Source organism: Haliaeetus leucocephalus, unplaced genomic scaffold, assembly GCF_000737465.1.
Source record: "Haliaeetus leucocephalus isolate CR32 unplaced genomic scaffold, Haliaeetus_leucocephalus-4.0 Scaffold819, whole genome shotgun sequence".
Lineage (NCBI taxonomy): Eukaryota > Metazoa > Chordata > Aves > Accipitriformes > Accipitridae > Haliaeetus > Haliaeetus leucocephalus.
In genome coordinates this window covers 3,260,568-3,275,401 of record NW_010973255.1, presented here as the reverse complement: position 1 = coordinate 3,275,401, position 14,834 = coordinate 3,260,568, and the positions used below count along the sequence as shown (strand labels likewise).

The 14,834-nt window shown below is 37.2% G+C and overlaps 1 protein-coding gene across 1 annotated transcript in view; it reads right to left on the bottom strand.

Moving 5' to 3' along the window:
• SYNE1 (spectrin repeat containing, nuclear envelope 1) overlaps nucleotides 1-14,834 on the bottom strand; it is a 250,787-nt gene that overhangs the window by 160,755 nt on the left and 75,198 nt on the right. Inside the window, exons 43-51 of the mRNA XM_010581892.1 lie at nucleotides 12,888-13,091; nucleotides 11,716-11,923; nucleotides 10,878-10,990; nucleotides 9,991-10,196; nucleotides 8,776-8,931; nucleotides 7,287-7,578; nucleotides 6,414-6,586; nucleotides 4,089-4,398; nucleotides 1,273-1,437 (exon numbers count right to left, since the gene is read on the bottom strand). Coding sequence (XP_010580194.1) covers nucleotides 1,273-1,437; nucleotides 4,089-4,398; nucleotides 6,414-6,586; nucleotides 7,287-7,578; nucleotides 8,776-8,931; nucleotides 9,991-10,196; nucleotides 10,878-10,990; nucleotides 11,716-11,923; nucleotides 12,888-13,091 — 1,827 coding nt within the window. The remainder of the gene's footprint in view (nucleotides 1-1,272; nucleotides 1,438-4,088; nucleotides 4,399-6,413; nucleotides 6,587-7,286; nucleotides 7,579-8,775; nucleotides 8,932-9,990; nucleotides 10,197-10,877; nucleotides 10,991-11,715; nucleotides 11,924-12,887; nucleotides 13,092-14,834) is intronic.

Sequence of the window (14,834 nt, the reverse complement as noted above, 5' to 3'; positions counted from 1 at the left end):
GGGGCAGCCAGGCTGCGAGCAGCGCGCTGCCGGAGGGCGGGCGGAAAGCAAAGTCGGGTCGAGAGGGGCTTTGCTTGGAACCGGCAGCCGTCCGGGCGCTTTCGTAGGCTTAGGGGAGAAAGCGCTCCTTTTGGAAACTGGAAACAGGGACCGGGTGAAGGTGCGGAAAATAGGAACTTTGTCGCGATCTTTGAGGTCAGGAACACTGGGGGTGTGCGCAGCTGCTCACGGCGGTTCTAAAAACACCACTGCGCTGCTCAGGAACAGCCTTTTACAGCCTACCCGGGATCTGTGATGTGCCGTAATTGGTTGCACATGTCTTTTTTTTTTTTTTTTTAGAAGTGAATTCTTTCTACAGTGTCCTATTTCAATCTCAAACAGGCTACAAGGGAATTTGGGGAGTTTTCAGCTTAAGAAGCTGGAGAATATAAATATCATCCCAAACACTGCATGCCAGAGTAATGCTATTTGTTCTCTTGTTAGTCTTACGAGCTAAAAACTGCTACCTCCTCCCTTCCCCGTTTTAGACATGGGGAGTTTGAGCACAAAGGAGACTAAAAACTACCCAAGAGGGTACAACACATCTGTAGTTTGATCTCGGGTACCCTGAATCCTCACCTAGTAGCCTGTTCACTGGCCCACTCTCTCATGTTTAGGAGCAGAGTAAAATGCTGCTAACATGAGTATCTGAACGTAAACATCAGGCACGAGCAAAACATGCAGTCAGCCTGCTTTAATGTTGCCTTCAGGAACACAAAACTTGCCCAGATACTCAAATGCCTAGGAATGGATGTCAGGGTAAGGAGAGTATACACTGGGAGGCAACCCATACATTTCTACAGTGTTTGGGGAGAACAATCCTTGCATTGCTTTACGCATCTCCATTTCAGGCAAATCAGGAAAGGTTGTTTCTGACTTTGATTCAGACAACTCTGCTCACGGAGAAAGCATGTGCAGGAATGAGGACAGAGCACTATTCGTTAGTCAGCTAAGCCACATCCTTCTGCGATGCCGCTGGGCTTCTGCTCTTACAAATTGTTTCCATGTGTGCTGTGGCTAACTCAGGTCTGATTGTACTTTTACTCCATCAGTTTAACATGGGAAGGGAGGCAAAAATGAAATGTAGCTTAGAAAGCTTGCTTTCAGCTCACTGAAATGTAATCACGATTTCAAATACACAAAGAGCAAGATCCCACAAGTTTTTGGCTCTGGCCTATTTTAGAGCATAGGGTGTGAATTGCAGATGAAATCAGGAAAGCTAACTTATCTTACATTGATTTTGGCCAGCTTTTTCTGTATGGTTGATGTATCTCCAGATGAATCTGACCAGCGGTGCAGCTCTTCCTTTGCAGAATGGAGCCAGTCTGTGAATTCATGCACAGCATCAAGGTATAGCAAATGATCCTTCACAATATCTTCCACTTTCCTCATTTTCTCCTATCATTCAGGTGGAAAAAAAAAAAAAAAAAGACCATTAAAGTGCTTACATGCTGTCCTGCCTTTAAGCATGCAGTGGTATAGAGCGCTGGTCTGACTCTATAGCTTCCATTTGAATGCTGAATAGAGCACAGCTTATAGCAGCAGAACACAGGGCTACGCTGCACAAGGTTTGGTTTAGGTTGGTCAGGACAGGCATGCTCTGCTGGAGCAAAAGATGAAGAAGCCTTCTGAAAATGTATGCAAAAATGTACTTTAACACATACTTTAACACAAAATGTATTGTTTAATAGATGTCAAAGCTGCAGCTGCACAACTCTGGCACGCTTTTCCCAATACACCCTGGAGAGTGTCTTAGAGATCACCCATGAGTCCTCCCAGGGAGCAGCATGCTGCTGGAAACACAGCTCTTATTTAGAAGCACCAAGTCTCTATAAATGCTAAGCAGTGCCACAGAGATGTCCCATATGAAGAGCACAAAGGAGGACTTCTGCTGTTCAAAAGTGCAAAAGGTTCTTATGGTGCTGAGTCCTATTTTAACTGTGACATCAGAAGTGGTGGCCGTCCCCAGCTACCTGCCTTGCAGCCCTGGAGGATGCTTTCCCCGACACAGACAAACAACAGCTTCGTGGCTCCATCTTAGCTTTTTAATGTAAGCTTCAAGTAGGGGCAGTTTACCTTACTACAAACAGGTGAAGTAGTGTACTGGTCTAGATTTGCCTTTGGTTTGATTGAGTAGATTTGTTCTTATATTCTTGTGAGCTAACAGTCAGGAATGTTTATCAAAACTAACCAAAAGTGAACTGAGCTAATCAAATGACTTTTTACTCCTGTGTGGATACCCTAGATCCAAGCGTCCTTAAATCAGTTTCAAACTAAACCACTTACTTATGAACTGAACTCCAGTTATTTTTAAGTTTGAATAACTCAACATTCAACTAATGCTTTTAAAGATTAAGTTAGATTAATAAACCCTACCGTTCCCTCTGAAAATAATCATTGTAATTTCTCGGAATCTGTTGACCAACTAGACAATGGGTGGTTACCAGCTAAACAAAGACGACATAAAGTAAATCCTCAAACTTTTCACATCTTAATGCATTTTATGCAAAAACAGAGTAAGAAAATGTCTACGTGTGCCTCACTCTAAACAAAACAGATAGCTCCCTAGGGAAGGAAAAGACCCCCCAAGAAAGGCAACCATGCACCTCTGTTTACTTTGCTCACACCAAAATAAAGCACCAATAAAGGGGGAGAGTGGAGGCAAAGTGCAGCTTTAGTTGGTCTCTTCTGGTAGCAATGACTTCTACCAGTTCCTGTCAGTGCTGTTCTCTCCCAAGGGAAAGACTGCAAAACTGACTGTCTTGCTTAAGAAATTAAATATATTGATGTGTATTGATTTTAGGAGAACACTGCCATGCTCACTTACGATACTCTTTTCACACAAGTTTAAAAGCATTGTATTGAATTAGTCAGTGATCTTGGCTCCAGATTTAACGCTGCTGAAAGAAATGGAGTTATACGAGGATGAAACTGCACTGATTCTCTAGAAACCAGATTAATGGCTTACTATTTTCAGTAAAAAAAGAGAGCAAAAGTTCATCATAAAACCAGAAGAGTGCATGACTAGATCGTAATTACAGACTAGATATATCTGAGATGGCTCTAATATCTATGGTCTATGTTTAAAGCAATAAAACAATGACAATAATAGTATATCTTATCCCCCAAATAAAAAAAAAAAAAATCCCAAACCAAATTACATGATTCCACATAATGACTTTCCTTCATCAAGTTTAGTAAGAAAAATGCAGATTTTTACTAAAGAAGTAAATTCATATGCCCTAGATTTAACATTTTTCCTAAGACATAATTTGTTAGATCTTCCACTATTTTTTTTACTCTGGTATTATTTTTATATAGACTATATATTAATTACCTACAAGCCATCAGCACTATCTTCAATACATGAAAACCTGAATCACACTTCCATCAGATTACTGTAAATTTATATACAGTGTTTACTTCAGTCTCACATTGGCCTGTTATTACGTGACCTCTTCGTGATGTAAACTTCCCCATTAGCTGAGAAGGTGGCAATTGTAACTCAGAGCTAGTGTCACTGTCATGATCTGGTTGGCAGAAAAGGTCTCAGTGAGCTCATGTATCTTTCCTCAGAAACCAAACAGAATACCTGTACAGCACGTGCAGTGCTTAGGGGCTTGCAACACCACAAAAGATGGGCATATATCTTTCTGACAATAGGATTTCTCTGTCTGACAATATGTTTTCTGCTCAGAGAGGCATTTCATTCTTCCCATTCTAGGGAAAAAATAGAGTTCTAGGAATGAATATAAAAGAATTAGATGAAAATAAATCTGGAAGAATGTCAGAAATATTGTTGTATAAATGAAACTATGAGTAAAATATATGCCCTCCACTTTTCGAAAACCATAACCTTACCAATTTCAACTCCCAATGCCTGTTTTCCATTCAAGTGAATTTTAGTAAAGTATGCCCAACTTTTTTCGAGACTCAATTGTAACAGTCAGTCCTTTAGTTACTGAAACATTATGAAAGTCAAAATTTTAGCCTCATATACAAATGTTTAAACATTTTACTTGAAATTGAGACCTTTGCCTTTATCTTACCTTGGCTACAGTTGTGATGTCATTAAACTGTGTTTTTAGTTCTTCTTGAGCTGCTTCTCCCAAAGAATCATCCTTTGTCTTTTCATACAGTTCCACAGCTTTTTCAATGAGTTGCTGTAAATCACCAGAGTGATCCTCTATCTCAGAAACAATAGCCTGGAAGTGGTCCAGCTGAGCAAACTTCTCCTTCAGACCAATCTGTGGTTCTAAAGGCTGTTCCACTTCATGATCCAATTTCTCTAACCACTGTTCCAGCTGTTTTTTCCTTTCCAGATATTCATTCCACTTGCTAATGACAGACTCTAGGCAGCTTACGTTAAAAGAAACATACACAGCACAGATGAGAACTTTTGAAAGGTCTGAAAAAAAGTCTGCTTATACCTTAATTGTTACACTGTCTGTAGCCATGTATAATATGTTTAGAATATGCTTTTTCCTCCATCTTGCTTTAGTTTTCCATGTCAACTTACAGCCAACCTATTTTAGAATTTCTGTGTTCTTTGGGCTACTGCGTATAACCTGATACAACTGCTTCCCTGTTACAGGTTACGTGAGCAATCTGTCTGTCTCAGACTAATGAAAAACACATTTCAGTGTCTGACCAGCAAAATAAAATAGAGAGCATTACTGGAGTTCTTTATGATCAGAGTAATAAAATGTACAGCAGTCTGTGAAATTATTGACAATTAAGAGATATTCTGGCAAGTTTTGGAAGAAAAAAAATCCATTATATATAGTCCCATTTACAATTTATAAGAAATACTTTCTTCTGTTATATATTGCTCCTCCTAGCAGATCACCAGATTGCTCTGGGATTTGTGTTGAGGAATGTAGTTCTCCTTCCACTGGACTTAGTGATAGACACGAGTGTGGTAAGGATTTCATTCAAAATGTAATGGTCTAGCCTAATCTAAATATTTTTTAATGACAAAAATTGGGGTGAAATTAGAGTGAAATCTTAAAGGCAGCCCATGATAGTTTTCTACATGTAATTGTATAATAATTTTGGAATCCGTAAGAAAGTGGTACCACTTTCAGTTGAAAAACTCCAATTCACCTATATCATGGCTCCCACCTTTGACAGTTTATATTTAGGACCCAGATACCCTAGCACTCAGATTATCTACAACACAGATCTTTGACCTTTCTGATGTGATATGTGAATTTCTGATGCAAGGAAAACTTGGTTTTCATTAGAGAACTAAGGAAGTAGGATTATGGAGAAGTTCACCAAGGGCCCATTTCTATCTGGTAATGACTGGGATGATGGAACAGGGAGTGCTTGTAAAACCCATAGATGAAAGCAACCAGGGAGTGGCTGCAGCTAGTTGGATGGCAGGATTTAAATTTCAGATGTTGTTAAAAAAAATTTTAAAAAGATGGAATTTGATGATGAAAATAATGTGTTACTTAGGAAGGAGAAATCAGATATACAAATACAAAATTGGAGATAACTCCCTAGGCTTAGTACTGTGGAAAAGGGTTTGGAGATAGTAGAAGATAAAGAAGTTAACAAAATTCAACATTATGATACTGTTGGAAATAAAGGAAAATCTCATTCTGGAGTGGATTAAGAAGAGTGATGTATGAAGGAAATGGAAAGTATTGATACTCTATTCAGAATTAATAAGGTATCAAATACAGCAAGAAGCCCACTTTCAGTTATTATCTTTTAAGAAAAATGTAGACAGAGTACTGAGTCTGCAATCTACTGAAAGAGAAACAAGGATGAAAGAGGTCCAGAAAGTATTAGTCCTGAGAAACATCAGTCTGTCTAGAATAGAGATGATGGAGGCCTTCAAATACATAAAATGTTCTCACACAGGCAATAGGAAAACCTTTCCATTTCTACCAAGGTTAAGACAAGAAGAGATCAGCTTAGTTTGCAAGAAAGATTGTTTGGAGTGGATATTAGGATTTTTTTAAATTAAAAAATGTAAGGAAAGACAGAATTGAGAAACTTTCCTAGAGTTTTGTAAGGAAAAGATAGATAAATACGTTAGATGTTCTTGGTCCTGCCCAAGTACAGGTTCAATAACCCAGAAAATCTTTTCTAGCTTTTTCTCTGTATCAATTTGTATGATTTCTATTTATTTTGAAATTATCATCAGTTATGATCTCATATGAAATTTGATTAATCTGATATGGCCAACTCATCTTTTTATAGAAGGATATAATTTTTTCAGGCAATTCTGATTCTCTCTGATGTTACAACTTTCCCCTCACATATCAGTAATGAATGAATGGACTCCTACGTGCTGTAAGGTACCACTCTTTGTAAGCAAAGATGGCAGAGCCTGACCTGTGTTTTCCAGGGAGTTTTACCTCTGACAGTTCACTGAGGTGCTGATGATGTCATTCCATACGTCCTTCAGCTTCTGAAGCTCGGCTTGTATCACCTTTTGTCCTTCCTCATTGCTGCTTCTAAGTGCTTGTTCTCCTTTGCCTATGGCCATGTTCAGCTTAACTTCACCGTCACCTTTGAGTAAGAGGATCTCCTGTGAGGCAAAATAAGTCAAAATATCAAATGCAACCTGCTGAGGGGTGAAAGCTGTTCTTCTTTCAACAGTGGACACCGTCTTCTCTGAGCTCATTTATCCTTGACAGCCATGCCCAGTATGAATTCCTAGGCACCTTTTCTTGTAAGTGCCTGTCCCTTGCTATGTGCAATTGATCCAGAAGTCCTTCCCACAGCCATGCAGGTATTTCACTCCATTGGTCATCCTAAAATATTGCTCACATTGCAATAGGTAATGAGTAGGACAAGCACTGCACAGAAAGAGCGCACCACATAGCTAGAAGAAATCTCAAGAAAGCCCATGGCAGGATCTACATTGATGACCTTCCTAATAAATGTTTGTCTAACCTGTTAGTGAAGACCTCCTGTGACAGATACATCACAGCCTCTCTGTGTCAATTATTCCAAGGCTTCCCCTCCATTAGAAAGCTCTACTGGACCTGCATACACATTTCCATAGTTCAGTTTTCCTTATTAAATATAATACCTGGCACCTGTCTCCATTAATCTTCATCCTGTTTTTCATACTGCACCTCCCAATTTGTCAAGATCACCTTAAATTCTAATCTTCTCCTTCATAACCGTAGAAAGAACAAAATACAAAAATATTCCTTTTGCACTGATGTGGCCCACACCAGTGTTAATCTTGATGCATGATCTCTAGTTGTACCCTTCTTTACCTGAATTTGTGTCAGTCGTCTCTCTAGTGTGGCTTTGCTGCCAACAGTGCTCTCTGATGACACCAGTTTATCTTGAACCTCTTTCACCCATGACCACATACTCTGTAATGCCTCCTCCAAAGTGAGATGCTCTTGGAGTGCAAGCTGACATGTTCGCAGCTTCTCCTTGACAGTTTTGACCATGTTTTGGTAATTGGCAAGATGTTGAGAAGCCAGGCGCACTTCCCTCCCTGCATCATGGCCTTCTTCATTTAAAGTCTGTGCCATTTGGGACAGCTTATCAAAAGATTCCCTGAAAGAAAATAATGAGACTGAAAATCAGTTTTAGAAAACATATGATATTTTTATAGCAACTATCAGAGTTACGAAGTTTGCTGACATAATCACCTACTCCACCAGTGATAAAGTTCATAGTTAACAGAAAAATTAGCTGGGAGAGACTGAAAGGAAATATAAGCAGTGTGTATTGATTAGTATCTTTACCTGTGTACAGTGCCATTTCTTGCAGATTTTGGTGCTCAAAACAATCACACTGAAATCTTTGTCTCGCACCTTAAATTAAAAGCTAACTTAATTTTCTTTTCGGCTATCAGACTTAGCAGTTCTATATGGACTGCTACCTTTCTGCACCTGCCAAAGCTTCTGAGAAGTTCGTAGTCTTTGACAGGTGGGAAGGCATGATGGAAAGGTCAGGCCATTTGACCAGGATTAGACACTGACTCTGGGGTTCAGTACAAGGGTCAGTAAAAGGGATTAAAACTCTCGGTTAATACAGCCTCTGTTAATCTGAATCTCCTGAATCACCCTTCCTGATACTCTGTGATTACAGGGAGTTTACATCAGACCGAAATGTCTTGCATCAGTCTCAAGGGGATAGGTAGTGACTGGGTGTTTCCTTTTAGCATGCTGTGAGGCTCAGACAACTGACTACTATTTCTGTTCTATCTTCACCAGCCTAATAATAAAAAAAAAAAAATTGAAAAACCACTGTGTACTAAAAAAGGCAATTACTTCATCATCTATTGGCTAAGTCTGGATTCTAGAAAGATTTCACAGCCAATGTGTCTTTATAAAAGTCGGCTATATGGGAAAGGGGATTCTGCTAACCCAGTTGGACCTGAGTGTTGCAGGACAGAAAGAAAGAAAATTTTAAAATGGATATAATGATAATTGTAATTTTTACTATTGCTTTTACAAGCAATATTTTTAAGATTTATTTTTTGAAAATTATATTTTTCAGTCTCTGTTTATTAATGAAGTAAGATAAGCTTTTCTTAATGAGAAATGTATCAACATCAAATCTTGGAGTTGTCTTCAAATTCCAATTTCCTTAAAACTGGAAATATCTGGATTCAGCCTCTTTTCACAGAGTATGTTGCAACACCATTCTCTCTCTTTTGCAAACACACTTTACCCCAACAGTTTAGTTTCACTGCTGCTTTAGCAGAGGAAAAAGTGAGAGTATTTTAGGAAATATATTTCATACTACCTTGAATTCAGTAACTCTTCCAGGAACTTTTCCACTTTCTGCACCTCCTTTTTCTTCTCAGGAATAAGCTGTTTGCTCTCTCCTAATGCTTCTGTGCTTATTCTTTCTTCCATGTCATGTATCCACAGGCCAAGTTTCTTGTGCTGATCTTCAAAGCTACAGAACAGATAAATACTCCCTTAAAAATATTTCTCAGGTGGAGTAAAGCTAGTAAGAAGCTAACTCAGTTCTTTCAATATCCACAAGACCAGGAAAATAAAGCTAGGTATCAATTTCATGCTTCGAGAATAAGAGTTGTACACAAAACATAATTCCACAGTGACTACTACTCTAAAAATATTCAGCAACTCTCTAAAAATGTTCAGGAAAATCATGGGAACTACAGTGAGAAAAGAAGCCTCCAAAATTTAAAGTGACAGTGCTTTTATTTATTACTACATTCAATAAAGGCAGACCAAAGAAAGCTTTTTCCAAATCCTTATAATTATTTAGTCTAAAATTAAAGAATGGGTAAAAATGGGCTTTTACTCAGTATTGACTCTTACAGCACCTGAAGTGTTGTACTTTCAATTTCTCCAACAGAATGTAAGTGGAATCTCGAGTGCTCAGAATTCAGCAAAACAAGTTCTGACCCTAAGTTTGAAAACCTTTTCCTTACATGAAGGCACACCATCTCATCTTGTTGTTTTACCCTGTACTGCTACACTATTTTTACTTTCAGTTAGCAACAGTTTTGAATCTAGTTATACCTAAATATATTTGAACTCCCAAAATTCCAGCCCCAAGTAATAATTTAAGAGTGGTTTATTATTAGCTCCTTAGGAAATACATCCATCTGGAATGGGACAGGACAGATGCATGCTGTGTAAAAAGCATACTATCTTCAAACCCCAGGGCAGAACTTGAAAATTCATCACACCTTTTCCTTCCAGGAAATTACAAATTACTAAGATCCCAACTGCTGATCCCGGATTGCATGAGCCACACAGGTCTTCTGCATATATGATCCTGACCTTCCATTCTTTAACCAAATCAATACCCTTGGAGCAGGACCTATTGCTTTTTTTTTAGCAGACAACTTCATTTTCTCTTAAATATTTCCAAAGAAAAAAGCAAACAGGACTAGAGTAACTGGAAATAATTTCAAGTTGTGCCCTGTATTTCTGCAGCCAGAGAATTTCATGCAGTCCATCTGTGAGTACTGATATTACTCACCTTCCCAGGTGTGAGGCACAAGTTTCCAGAGCCTTCTTATCATTCAGGCACTGGTTGAGGAATTCCTGGAAGTTCTGGTTAGACTTTGCTATTTGCTCCTGAATATGGCTGACAACTGGTTTGGGTAAGCAAGCATACAAACTTTCTCCTTCCTTGCAGGCAGCATCTAACTTGTTCTGTCCCTCACTAACAGAATCCAGCACACTCTGTGTAATGAAAGAACACAGTTTAAATATGCAAGATTTAATAAATAAAGATAAGCAATATCTCTGTTAGAAGTAGTCAGATTTCCCCAACAAGATGTATAGCCATGTGTAGCTATGGAAAAAATTCTAAGCAGATAGTTCAAATAAAATTTTATTAAGTGGTGCTACAATTCACAGAGCTCAATTTTCCTATTTGGTCCCAAGGTAGTCCTGTCTATCTCTGGGTAGTTTAGTCATGTCCTGAAGATGTTACACATTTCAGGAATTAGGGCTGTTTGCAGGAGGTGTCAGCTATTTGTATTCTGTCCCATCAAAAATCTACATAGACAAGCTTTGATGTATCAGTGTTAATGTGAAAGATTGAATAAGAAATAGTGTAAGAAAAATTGGAAAAGGAAGAGAAAGAAGGCAAAAAAAAAGGAAAAAAAGATTAAAAATCAGAAACAAGAATAGGTTAGTTACACATAAACCTTCAGAAATTAAATTCTAATATCTCAGAACAGGGGACAGTTTCCACTGTATTCCCTCTACAGTACATATTGCTGTCTTGAACCATTCCTAAATTACCTTTTTGGAAACAAACCCAATAAATATGACAGCATCTACAGATTATTTTAGAGATATAATTGGATACATATAGTTAAATTGCCAATTATTATTTTTTTAATTTGTTCACTATACCTGCAAGTCATGTAGCTTTGTCTCTATGGCTTTGCTGTCTCCAGACCTGTCAGATGATTCTTTTACTGCAGCCTTCACACCAGAAAACCATTCCTGGAATTCTTGCATAGAATCTTATTTAATAAAAAAGTATAGAGAAGAGAATATTTTTTTTAAGCAGCATTATCCACAATACTATACAGCTGTCTTCCACAATTCTTTTATCCTTCAGGAACAGTGTGCAAAAGCTACCAGGATGAGTCTCATTGCCTTTAATGACCTTGGGGACTGGGATTCATTTCACGAGAAGTGAGATGTTTCCACTGTAACCATCCAAATTTGAACAGTCACACTAGGCTCCCCTTTATAGTCAATGGGAAAAGACAGGCATTTTCAGTTGATGGTATGTCCCAATTTAATGTTAGATAATATCTAGAGTAATATCTTAATATATAAGATTAAAAATTGCCTACTTTTCTCCAGTGACTATCCAGGGAGCCCAGGAAATACTTCAGATGGGGACTTTTACATTATAAACGTCTTCATTTGGTTATATACATCTCTTTACGGCAAATACACAAAGTATATGTATACAACAGAGATGTATACTAAGAGTTAAGAAAGGTGGAGCTGAGCTTGCCTTTCATGCATATTACGTGTTTAAAGTTGAATTCTGTTTTTGTAAAATGCTTTTTTTTGTAGCAGTTATCAAATGAACATTTGGTAACAGGACTTTTTGAAAGGCTCCACACAAAAATAAAGTTGTAATTGCAAGTGACATCATTGGAAACTCTGGCAGACTCCAGAATGATTCATGGCTGTGGGCTAACGGCTCATATTAACAAGCCTGAAGACTCACATAGGAAATGTTTTTCCAAGGACTCTTGCATGCTGGCCTGCGTTCTGGAACAGAGCAGATTCACGGCTTCATACTTCTTTATTAATGAAGTGACAGTGCCACCAAGAGTTTCCAGCTCTACAGAATGGTATTTGCGACACAGGCTGTTGAGGTTCTCACGGGTTGAGTCAATGCTGCTCTGCTGAAGCTGAAGGTCTTTTTGTGTTTCCTGAAAATGTAGTTACAACGCAAATATGACATTTGTAAAGACACAAAAGAGCCCTCTCTTTTCTTCAAGCATTCCTGCTCCTCCCATATGCTCTTTCTTCCTATGGTCTATTGCAAGTCCTAGACACAATAAAGGGAAGAAGTACTGGATCACGTTTCCTGAATTTTCCAAGTGAGATGATCCTTGAAACTAAAGAGCCATCACAGAAATGTGAAAAATGCTGTTTCTCATGGTTTACTACTCTATTAAAAAAAATATATAAATTTCAAGACATATTGAATAGTAATAGTTATTTTCAGCAAAGTCTGAAGGTACATGTGAGATGCAATGACACTGGTATTTGGTGGGACTTCTGAATGAAAGGGAGTTTTCATCTGACTAGAGAGGAACATTTGTTTGAAAATTAAATTTAATTGGCTAGTATATCAACATTAACATGTGCTCACACTGAAAAAAATCTCCACGTGGTTTGTCATGTTATGTTGTGTAAAATTGTATGCAATCAAGAGAGCTCTAGGATGTAGACAAAAGAATTACTGTATACAAGGACTGAGGAGGACTTCTGAGGTAGAAGGTTGTGTTACAATTGAGTTCAGTCCAGGGTCTTTTACTGTGATGAGTTATAAGTTCATAACATATTGCAAGGAATCAATGGACTTGTAAACATGATGGAGTAATGACTGAAGGGTTCAATGTAACAAAACCGGTTCCTATCACAACAAAGACCATGTTATTCATTATAATTTTCTAAAAGGTTTGTATAAAGTTAATAAATCAGAACTTTCATTCATTGTTGGAACTTCTTAAACAGTATCACTGTATTATTTGCTAATATTCTAGCAGCTGTGCTGGAGATACATATTTTTTATCAACTGAAAATTAAGTATAATGCTCAGCAAGACTCTGATAAAAAACCAAAAATAACTGCATAAGAAAAAGCATATTCATTTTCTTCAGCACCGACCTTCACTTTATTTAGAGCTTCAGGATTCAGGTTATGTGCACAGCTTAACAGTGTCTCTTCCGCTTTTGTTAACCAGTCTGTCATCTGATCAATAAACTTCTGTAACTGCATCTTCTGAGTACTGAAATCTTTCAGTGTCTCTTTTGCTGTCTCTAACATTTCTTTGGCATGTTCCAACTTCTGCCTCAATTCTGATTCTATAAACTAAAAGCAAAATGTTATGTATTAAAGCATTTAAATAAAAAATTTATTATGGTGAATGTTTTTTGAAAAAATGGAAGGTAAGAAAGTGACACACAATGATCATTTTGCTGTCTTTACATCCATAACTAAAGATACTTACATAAATAAAAAATGTCAGTCATTCAGGACTAAGTCTTAGATATACAGTAATCCAAAGAAGGGATACTAACTTATAAAAAGCCAGACTGCAAACTGTTGAAGTTATTATCCACCTCTGAAAAATTAAACAGTTGATCTTTTTCCTTTACTAATTTGCCATATATACAGAACAAGACCTAAACACAACCAACTCCATAAAAAGAAATATCAACTGGTGAGACTTAAGAGCACTGAGGCTTAAACTGTCTCAGTGTAAGGCAGATTAAAATTGAAGACAATACAAAAATAAGTTAGACTATTGCCCATTAACCTGTTCAAAGACAGCAATATGTGAAATTATAGTAGATGTTAGCTGTGCACATATTACTAATAAAAAGTAAATCAAATCAGTCATAATAGGGCAATGTTTATAAATGAACAATTACTGAAAATTCTATTAAGGAAATGTTTCTGTTCTTAGGATATGAGCTGATCATACTGTAGTTTACTTATTTAGCATTTGAATGCTGGCAAATAATTTGGGGATTTACGTTTAGTTTGTGAGGCTTTATTTTCAAATTTGCATTTATAGATCAACTACAATTTTTTATTTTAGGTAATTTTTAAATTTTTTATTGTATTTTTCATACTTAGATGGAAATAGGTGTGTGTTGGTTAACGGTGATATTCTGCAAGATAATTGGCTCTAAATTTTGCTCTATAAGTGGACAGATATTTATTATGAAACATATGATGAAACCTGAATTTTCTGAACCTCTCACATAAAGGAAACAATTTGGGACAACATAAGCACTTCCATATAATTTGCACATCTTTATACTATAGGGTTCTTGACCCATATCTGATTAGTAATTTAGGCTTATGTGTATGGTCATGGCAAAATGTGGACAAGGCTTGAATGTTATATTAAGTTCCATTAAAATCTGATAAATGGTTTTGAAATAAATATCTATCGAGATACTTCCCTGCCTGTGGAAACTGCAGAAGTCAGCTTATCTTTTAAAACTTCTGACACTGAAAGTAATCATCTCACATAGTAATTTCCATTTGAAATCAAACATCCAAAATAGCGTACTTCGGTTTTACGTCTGCCCTAGAACATAAAAAATAAGGACCTAGCCAATAATGAAAGTTCAACAGCTCACTTTCAGTGGTTCGGGTTTTACCTCTCTCTTGTAACAGCTAGTTCAGGGCACTAATTCCAGTCCACTAAAGAATACTTTTGGTTTGATAAAGCAAATGAACATATTTTACTGCATTATAATTCTTTCAAAGAGGCAACCTGTGTATGCACTATATGATGTGGCTTAATGTTGTACAGTGTAGAAAATATCATCTGTCTCATATCTGATCAGCTACCTTATAAGCTATTTACTCTATTTCAATTTAGTAAAAAATACTTTTACAACTTCAATGTTCAATTACTTTAGGGCATACTTTTTTTCAGAAAAAATCAAAGCTAAGTAAAGAAATATGAACAAAGAATAGTTATGAAACATATAAATGATGCTGTATCTGTCACCTTGAAAGAAAAAGGCAGTACAGGAGAGACAGAAATTTCAGGAGGAGTTTCTTCTTAGTTATTTGAGCACAGTCTGTGATTAC